At 38.8% G+C, this 10,229-nt stretch overlaps 1 protein-coding gene across 1 annotated transcript; it reads right to left on the minus strand.

Annotated features, from left to right (window-relative positions):
• Nucleotides 1-916: 916 nt before the first annotated feature.
• LOC100654014 (armadillo repeat-containing protein 10-like) lies at nucleotides 917-1,870 on the minus strand. Its single transcript, XM_010588546.3, is given in 2 exon segments — nucleotides 917-1,819; nucleotides 1,821-1,870. Coding segments are annotated over 2 exon segments (921 nt in total). The 3' UTR covers nucleotides 917-948.
• Nucleotides 1,871-10,229: the final 8,359 nt, after the last annotated feature.

Below are 10,229 nucleotides of genomic sequence, written 5' to 3' on the forward strand. Positions count from 1 at the left end.
TAAAAAACCACAAATGGGATCTCATATATTTTCTGTCAACGTATTTTAAAAAACAACTATATTTCATGGATATATTTCCACATCAGCACATCAGAGCCACTTCATTCCTTTTAAGAACAGAAAAACTAATTTACTTAATTGTCTATGGGTAGATATTTTCATCAGTCCTGGTATTTTATGTATAACATCTTTACATACTGACACATTGAATGGGAGTGGTCAAGCACTAGGAAATACTTTCTCCTAAAAGTTTACATTTTTCATTGACTAGAAGCACGAACGATTGGAATAGATTTGTGAAAGCAGAATGGCTGGGTTGGCAGTTAGACTTGAGGACTCAGGATCTCATCACTACTAAAACAATGGTGCCATTTCCATGGCTGTTCTAAAACAATGCAGTAATGACATACTACTGTCCTCTTAAGAGTCCCTGGGTGGCACGTATGGTTCAGTGCTCACCTACTAGCTGAAAGGCTGGTGGTTCAAATCCACCAAAAGGTGCCTCAGAAGACAGCCTGGGGATTTGCTTCCAAAAGGTCACAGCCTTGAAAACCTATGGAGCAGTTCTACTCTGCACACATGCGGTCGCCCTCTTAGCTGCAAATAACTGCAAAAGGTATAAGGGTGGTTTATGCATAAAAAAAAGTCACTGTCACTTCATATACAGGCAATAACTAAAATATCTCGATCTAGACAAAATCAAAAGAAATGTTTTCAGTAGAAGCACTAATCATTTGGTATCAATAAAACGATCCAAAATAAACTTGGAGACCATGGCAAGTTATAGCTGTGTTAGTGATGAAACATGATATCTACTATTTAAATTCAACAGCTGAAAGATTCCCTTTGCTTTATAAGGAAATTGTATACGTTTATAATGTATTTTTTTTTTTTTATAATGTATACTACTTCCAGATTCTATCACTCTGGAAACATGGCCCGTTAGAATTACGTTATTATTACAACTTTTTCCGTCACATCCACATCAGGGTGATTAGCTAAAGCTCTCATTTTCTGGGCACATTCTTCTCCATATAACAGAAAAAACAAGGAACCTTTATGAAAGGTGGAAGTGAACCTAAGAACTAAATGACCATCCTTCTTGACGCAGTTATTTAAATTCTGAAACAGTGTAAGTGCTCGAAGAAGAATCTCCTTTGCTACGCGGCTGTCATAAAGGGAAAGGAATGATGAATCCACTTGGGCACCGAATAGTCCTTCTGCCATGGCTGGGTTTTCAGACAAATTCAAAAGCAGTTTCAAAACTTGAACCTTGGTGTTTCCATTTCCAGTAAGTAACACATGGAAAAAGTCTGTAAGGTAACTGTTAAGCATATGCTGGTGGTCATTGGTGACGGTCATGTTTGTTAACAATCTCAGTCCGGCCATTTGCACAGCAGAGTTTAGGGGATCCGAGAACACATCCTCACAGACTTGATTGATGTATATCTTTATGATGTCTTGATTTTCAACATTCACACTCAGGTTATTTAGGGCGTTTAAGGCTTTCTCTATAATACTGTGGTTGGGGTTGTTGATCCTGTCTCCAACAATTGGAATACCACCCAATTCACGAATAATGGCTTGGTTAGCTGAAAAGTCTGCGTTGTTACCCAGAGTGACCAAAGCTCTTTCAATAATTACAGAATCCTCAGTTGACTCGAGCAGGTAAAGGAGTTTCTGAAGTTGTTCAGCATTCAGGACTTCATCATATGAACCATCTGTTAAGTCTTCTGCGGACGGCGAGGGGCGCAGCCGGGGCCCGCGGCCGACTCGCCACCGGCCCCGCGTCAGCCGGTAAATGCAGTAGCAGGCGCCGGCCGAGGACCAGGCCCGCCGCCACCCAGCCCACGTCCCGGGCGCCGCCCATGCTGCCGCCGGGGCGGGGGCGCGAAAGGCTCGCGGGGCTGGCGCTGGGGCTGCGGCGTGGGCTGGGCGCCGGGCGCTGGGGTCTGCACAGCCCGCGGGCGCCGCCGCCTCCGCCCCGTCCCTATCTTTGATGGATTAAGTATACCTTCAAATTCTTTGTCATTCTTGCCACTGAGAGGTGGACTTTACTTCTCCCCTGGATCTGGCTGGCCCTGTGACTGCTTAAAAATATAGCATAGTGGAAGTGACAGTGTGCCAGTCCCAAGCCTATCCTATAAGAGGACAGCAGGCTCTGCTCCCTCCGTCTTGGAATGCTTGCTTCTGGGACACTCCATCTCAGTACCCAGTTACCATACTATGAGAAGCTCAAAGCACGTGGGAAGCCATATGAAAGCCCTCCAGTTGAAAGCCCCAGGTAGGTGCCCATCTGAGAGCTAGCATTAACTGTCAACCGCATAACTAAGAAATATTAGATATTCCATTCCAGTAGACTCCTCAGACGACTGCATTCCCAGCCAAACTTGTGAAAAGCAGAAGAACCGCCTAGGTGGGCCCAAGCAACACATAGAACCATGAAAAATAATAAAATGGTTGATGTTTTAAGTCACTAAGTTTTGCAACAATAGATAACCAAGATACTATCCTGGTCATTATGCAGCAATAGATAACCAAGACACTATCTCCAGTGAAAAGCCTGGATTTCCTCATCTGTCTTTCTCTTCCTGTTTCGAGTACTAGCAGCAAATTTCCCCTCCATGGTTCTTCTTCTTGCCCCACATATTGATTCTGCTTAACTCCAACCAAGCTGACAGCTCCAAAGACAGAGTCATCTGTACTTTTTCATATGTTTGGCCAATATCTTAAATTTCTAAGTCCACATTTTCAAAACAAATAAGTTTAATTAATAGTAGAAACTATTCCTTCTACATTTTTTAAATTATCAAGAATAATATACTGGTTAATAATGTAATGAATCTAGCTGTAATTTTTCTTAGAGTTGCATTATTATCATGCTTATGCATTCCCTAATTACAAGTTGGCCTCTTTAAAAATGTCATTAACCCATTTAGGCCATATGGTAATTTTCAATAATAAATTTGAGGAATATTTTTCAATATATACAAGAATACAAAATCTAACTCCTTGATATGACACACACAAAATAAGCTTTCAAATGGTGCATAATGTATAATCTGGAGGAACCAAAGAAACAGGTAGATTTACCTCACTAAAAGAACTCTGAACTTTTGTTATGTGAACAGATAATAGAGTATATTCCTTTAAAAAAAGTTCCCCAATTGTAGGGATTCATCTTTGAAGTCTAGCTTTTTCCTCCAGTGAAACTAATCTTTCAAAGGTCATTTCTCACTTTGTATATCTGTTGAACTTCCTGCAACATTCTACCACTGCTTGATTCTTTGCTGGCTCCTCTTCCTCTTCCTATCACCTAAATTTAGCCATTCCCTCAGGCTGCTGCCTGAATCAAACCTGCTTTGTTTGCTTTCATTCTCACAATTTCAACTATCACTTCTGTATGTGCCTAGCAAAAGAGCCCACTAATCAAGCTCTGCAAATGTACGTTTCTTTCCAAAGCTCTGTCCTTGATTTTTCATTTCTCCACAAAGCATTTTCACCAAGCCTGCTGGTACTTTAAAATAAATAAACCTCCCCCTTCAGCCAAAGATTGAACAGACCCATGGAACAAAACAAGACTAAAGGGGTGCATCAGCCCTGGGGCAGGGACTGGAAGGCAGGAGGGAACAGGAAAGCTGGTAATAGGGAACCCAGGGTTGAGAAGGGAGAGTGTTGACCTGTCGTGGGGGTGTTAACCAATGTCATACGACAATGTGTGTACTGTTTGATGAGAAACTAGTTTGTTCTGTAAAAGTTCATCTAAAGTTCAGTAAAAATAAATAAATAAAAAGTACAGATTCCAAATAAATAAATAAAACCTCCAAGCCCTCCATCAACTCATAGTTAACACCAAATCAGTTCCTTTTATTTATTATTTTATTTCTTCACAATTTTTCCAGTTAACCTGGCACAAAGCTGTAGAATCATCTTTGGTTTCTTCTTTTCCTTTCTACCACATTGATTTAGTCTTCAGATCCTACTGATGCAACTTCCAATATACCCAATCCTTACAATCATCCCTTTTCTGCTTCCCCAGTGCTCCAATCTTAATTTAGATCCTCATATCTTCTTCCTTTTCTGAACCATAGTAGTGACTCCAAATTATCTTCCTACTTGTACTTACTTGTACTCTTTCCATCTTTCAATAACGTCTACACCCAACAATGAAACTAATTCCTGAAAACCAAGTCTTTTACCATTACCCATAGAAATTTGCAGGTCTGCTCAAAACCTTCAGGGTAACTTTCAGACTCTTTGCCCTAGAATAAAGATTCTGTATATTTTAGCACTACTTTCCTATTTTATATGGAGTACTGGTGGTACCATGGTTAAGCACTCGGCTGCTAATCAAAAGGTTGGCAGTTAGAATCCACCAGCAGCTCCTAGGAAACCCTATGGGGCAGTTCTACTGTGTCCTATAGTGTTGCTATGAGTTGAAATCAACTCTAAGACAACAGGTTTGAATTTTTTTTTTGTTTCCTGTTTTTTATTTATATAGTTATCTTTTTCTAAATATACACTCAGTATCAGCCAAATCAGACCTGTTGTTGCTTCCCAAATAAGTCTTTATCCAAGCTTACATTTTGATTCATGCATCTCCTTCTGTCTGAAACAGACTTTTGACCTATCTTCTGTGGGTTTCTTTAAATAATGACAGCTCAGCAATGTTAACCAACACTGGGATACAATGAAAATCCTGGACAAATATCTGTCCTCTATCTTTCATTAAGAGCTCAGCTGCTAACCAAAAGGTTGGCAGTTTGAATCCACAAGCCACTCCTTTGAAACCCTATGAGGCAGTTCTACTGTGTCCTATAAGGTCACTATGAGTAGGAATCGACTCCATAGCAACAGGTTATCTTTATCTAGAGCTCCTTCAATTACCTTACTTCTCTACTCCAAATCCCTCTTTTTTTTTTTTTAATTCTACCAAGGGTCTTATTCATCACCTAAGCCTTAGGTGGAAGAACCGGATAGAATTTGCTATCTTACAACCTTACAACTCGTAAAAAAAAAAGTGCCTACTTAATTTGCTACCGCATCACACCTTCTACTCCATGGACCAGCACAAGGAACCAGCAGGCAGGTCTATACCTGGCTTGTACTACCTGTTCAGCTCATCTTCAAGATCCAGCTCAACTGTGTCCTTTTCCATTGAGACTATGCGTTCCCACTATTAAAACGAACTTTCATCGTTTGAGTTTCCATAGCTCTGTGTTTGTATTTTGTGAAGCATATCAAAATTTACCTTGTATAACTGGAGCTTATGAATATGACTTATTTTCCTACTAACTTCTTGAAGGGCAAGCTCTGTGTCCTTGATGACTTCATAATAAACACACACATTTTCTTTGCCCTTACTATGTAGATACATAAATGATTTTATTTATATAAGGAGCATCACCTACAATATGTCTATAAAAATGCATCACAGAAATCATAATTTAGGACTGACCCTCTTTAAAAAATCAGATTATAGGAAATTTTTATACTTAGAAATAACAGACAATGCTGACCTTCATAGTGTATCATCATGAAAGATTTTATCAGATGAAAAAATAAACTAATTCCCTAAAAGCTAATTACATGATCAAAGTCCTTCTGAATTCATTTTTGTCTACTTGAAATCTCCTCTTTCGAAGACATTTTTCTATTTAATACAGATGAGCCATTGCTGCTTCTGTCTTGTCTCTCTAATTTATGTTACTTTAAAACCTTCATGAAAGCTTGCAAGGTCACTGGCAATTGGACCTATCATCTTGACAAAAACAACATTGCTTAATCATATCATTTTATCTTTTAAGTCATTTACTTATTTGGCATAAATTCAATTCCTTACTAAAGCCATCTCTAGTGAAATGAAAACAGAAGTGCTTTTATTTTATTTTTTTTAAAACCTACACTAATTGAAATAAACACAATTTTAACTATGTAGCCAAGAATGCAGAATAATTTCAGAAAACAAATAGAGTTATCATTGATATTTTTTCTTTCTTCTTTTATTTTTTAAAGGTGAAATCATGGAGTAAGAGCCTAAGAAAGGGGGCCATGGTGTCATGGATTGAATTGTGTTCCCCCAAAATATCTGTCAACTTGGCTGGGCCATGATTCCCAGTATTGTGTGACTGTCCACCATTTTGTCATCTGATGTGATTTTCCTATGTATGGTAAATCTTAGCTCTATGATGTTGATGAGATAGGATTAGCAGCAGTTACGTTAATGAAGCAGGACTTAATCTACAAAATTGGATTGTGTTTGAGCCAATCTTTTTTGAGATATAAAAGAGAGAAGTGAGCAGAGAGACAGGGGACCTCATGCCACCAAGAAAGCAGTGCCAGGAGCAGAGCACATCCTTTGGACCTGAGGTTTCTGCACGGAGAAGCTCCTAGACTAAGGAAAGATTGATGACAAGGACCTTCCTCCATAGCCAACAGAGAGAGAAAGCCTTCTCCTGGAGCTGGTGTCCAGAATTCGGACTTCTAGCCTACTGGACTGTAAGAGAATAAATTTCTCTTTGTTAAAGCCATCGATTTGTGGTATTTCTGTTACAGCAACACTAGATAACCAAAACACATGGAATGTTTATCATTTGATTGTTTGAAGTACCCAGCACCAAGCATGGTGGAATAAATGAATTAACAAATATTTTAGATCTTGATTATGTGAGAAGAGTGAGGTAGGGACAAAGGTGAGGATATCAACTTTGGAGATGGGAACATGAGAAGCCTATGAGATATTCAGATAGACATTTCAGTTAGCAGTTGGTTTTAAGGCTTGATCATAATATACTAATGTGAAAGTCACCAGTGTGTAAGTGGCAGTTAAAATACTTAGAATGAACAAAAATATCTAGGGAAAAGCTGTAGTGTGAGAAAAGAGACAGCAGAGGAAATGATCTTATTTAGTACCTATCTGAATGCTTTAGTAGGGATGGAAAAAAGAACTGTGTCGTAATACAGAATGTGATTCATACGGACAAAATAAGTAATGCTAACATTAGAGAATAATTCGATGTGTGCAAGTATCTCCTGAGCTCACAGCAGAAATAGTTTGTGGCTTATCTATGCAAATGAGACTGAGTATGGTAAAGGGGAAGGAGTAAGGAGGTCAGTCTGAGAAAATGTTAAATTGTGCTTCTGGAATCTGGAGGCCTACATGATCAAATCTATTTGTCAAAACTTTCTTCCTTCTCCTTTGGCCACTCCTGACAACTGGACTGGGGAGTTAGCTCCTCCTTTTCCGTACTAGTTTTTTTTATCCTATCCAGCTTCTAATCATCATGCCAAGGTTCTATGAAGTACAATAAAATACATATTCCATTTACATGAGCCTGCTCCATTTCTGATCACATTCTCTATTCTAAATCCCTGACATGTTGAACATGACTGTGTAACGAAAAGAACCCCTTTACTTCTTAACTTTGCTTTCTCTCCTCTGTGCCTAACTCTGACCCTTCTGACTCTTTAGAATGAAAGGTACCACAAAAGAAGAAACTTGCCACCTCTCAGCCTAAAATGTGCCTTCTCTAGTCTTATCCCCCAACGTGCTACTCTTCCTGAATAACATGTTCTAGACCCTACAGTTAGAGGAGGGAGTGTCTATGGCAGGAGTTTGAGGGAAGGAAGATGCCAATAAGTCTCTAATAAGAAGCTTTCTCATCTCTGTGAATGTTTGTACTTATATAGTGATTTTTTATTCTTGTATTTTTGCTATCTGAAAAGGCCTATACAGACACTGTAAATGGACCCCACTCCCCCCACCCCACCTCCCCTCACACACCATCTCAACCTTCCTTGATGGCAGTTCACCATTGTATTCAGGTGTTTGCCCTCCACATGGCTTTGTGCTCTGGAAGGTATCAAGATCCCCAGCCTTAGTGCAAGACAATTAAAATTTGGTAATTCCATTTCCCTTGCCAATTACTAGTTTAGGAAGACTCACGGCACTCAATGCTGAAGAATGAAACATGAGGGGGATGCTGGTAAATAATCCATGCCTTGTGAAAAGGGATTTTTGCTCTTAAAAAAGAACAAAAAACAAGTTACTGTTTCTCACCTCTAGATACTGTTTTGTGAAGATGTGGTGGTTGGAACCATTGCAGCCATATTAAGACCATGAGAGGCACTCAAGGAAGTCAAAACCAGACTGCTAAGGATATAACTGGTATATAAATAACCTGCCTTCTTGTTATATAAAATCATAAATTTTCTTTATTTTTATGATCTCAAGTTGAGGTTTTTATTACTTACAGCAAAAAGCATACCAACTGATACATGACCCTAACTGAATAGGGCAGAGTGAGGAGGAAAGGTTAAGGGGCAAAATTGACTGCCAGGTGTCATGGATGTAACCCACCTAGTGCTCTACTCTGTCATGGATGTAGGAGTTGGTAAAAAGAACAGCACTCTGGGGTTTCCCTCAGAATGAAAGAACCTGAAGAAATAGGTAGGTCAAAGGAATATAATTGGGACCCCAAATGATTCAGTTTCTACTCAGTGTCACACCAAAAAAGTAGTGGTCTGATGAAAAAAAAAATCAAATAAAAGTAATTCCAATATTTCCTAAGCCTCTCAAACACACCAAAGAGTTGGAATAGGTTAATATACTTCCAATTTACAGGGAAATAAAGTTAAAAAAAAAAAAAAACTATTTCTGCTAACACAACTTTATCCATAGAAATGAAACCTCTCTCCCAATTTTACCTCCCAATCTATAGCTGCTCACAGCTACAGACTAAACCCTCACTAGAGCTTCTCTTTCTTCTCCCTTCTCCTATTTTTCACCTACATTTTTTATTTTCTTGCATCAGGTCAAGTATATCTTGTCAATTTTGAAAGCTATTTCCCCATCCTGGCTTTTCCCAAGCCCGTTGCTCTCTGTTATCACCCAAATTCTGTTACACAAAATCCCAAGAACTAATATGGCAAAGCCAGATTTCTCTTAGCAGCCAGGAGCACAAGGCTGTGAATACTCACACCTGATACTATTTTTTGTTCTCAAAAATTCACAGCAACAGGCTGTGGGAAACTACAGGACAAATGACCTGGTTTCTTCAACAAATGAAAGTGGGGAATGTGGGGGAGAAAGACAGAGATAAAGAGGGAACTTATAAAGACTAAGGAAAAATATCAACCAGTCACAATGTGGGGACTTTATCTAGGTTCCAATTCTTCTATCCCACTCCAAAAAAAAACCTCATATTTGTGACATTTATGAGGTAATTGGAAATTAGGACATTGACTGGATATTTGATGATATTAAGGACAGAAAAAAATATTAAGGACATATTTTTAAATTTTATTTGTGATAATGATATTGTGTGTTTTTTTAAGTTATTAACTTTTCTAGATAAAATATTTCTAGATAAAATCATATTGTCAGGTATTTGTTTCAAAATAATATGGGAGGGGTGGATGTAAGTGAAGGTAAATGATATTGTCTGTAAATTGATCTTTATCGAAGGTGGGAAATGAGTACTCACAGGTTCATTATATTCCTCTGTCTTTTCCTATTTCTGGTTGAATTTTTCCGTAATAAAATTTAGATGATAAACAGATAGGTAAATAGAAGTGTGTGTGTGTGTGTGTGTGTGTGTGTGTGTGTGTGAGAGAGAGAGAGAGAGAGAAAGAGAGACGGATGGACAAGAAACAGAGACAGAGAGTGGGAGAATAGAAGAACCTGAACATGTACCTCTGGTAGGTGACTTGGTAATGGCTACTTGTCTAGGTCCTGGAAGAATAATTCTAGAGACTCTAAGGTTTCTGTGAGCTTAAATGTTATGCACATCAATAAGCCTTATCAACCTAGATATTTAGAGCTTGCCTTCTAGGCTGTCTCCATGGTGTTTGCAATAATTCATGACCTTTGCAGATTTGCCCAACTATCTCCTTCATATATCCACGCAGGGAAAATTTCCTGACCAGAGCCTTTGTGGATACGTAATCTTGAAACAGAATGGTGAAGCAAGGCCACATAATTAGGTAAACCTGTGGGTATTTTCTTTCAGCTACTAATGCCATCAGCCATGTGTAAAAAGCTTTTTAAATCCTCTTTTCTGTCTCCCATAATGTATATATTGAAGGTTTCATCTTTCCTCCAAATTTAGAATGATCCATACATGAAAAGAAGACCAGAGGCCTTGGAGTTGGAGTCCAGAGCTAATGACAAAAGAAGTAGGGACCAAAGTAAACAAACAAAACAATAAAACCCCAAACCCATTGCCTGC

This window comes from Loxodonta africana, chromosome 14 (genome assembly GCF_030014295.1).
Source record: "Loxodonta africana isolate mLoxAfr1 chromosome 14, mLoxAfr1.hap2, whole genome shotgun sequence".
Lineage (NCBI taxonomy): Eukaryota > Metazoa > Chordata > Mammalia > Proboscidea > Elephantidae > Loxodonta > Loxodonta africana.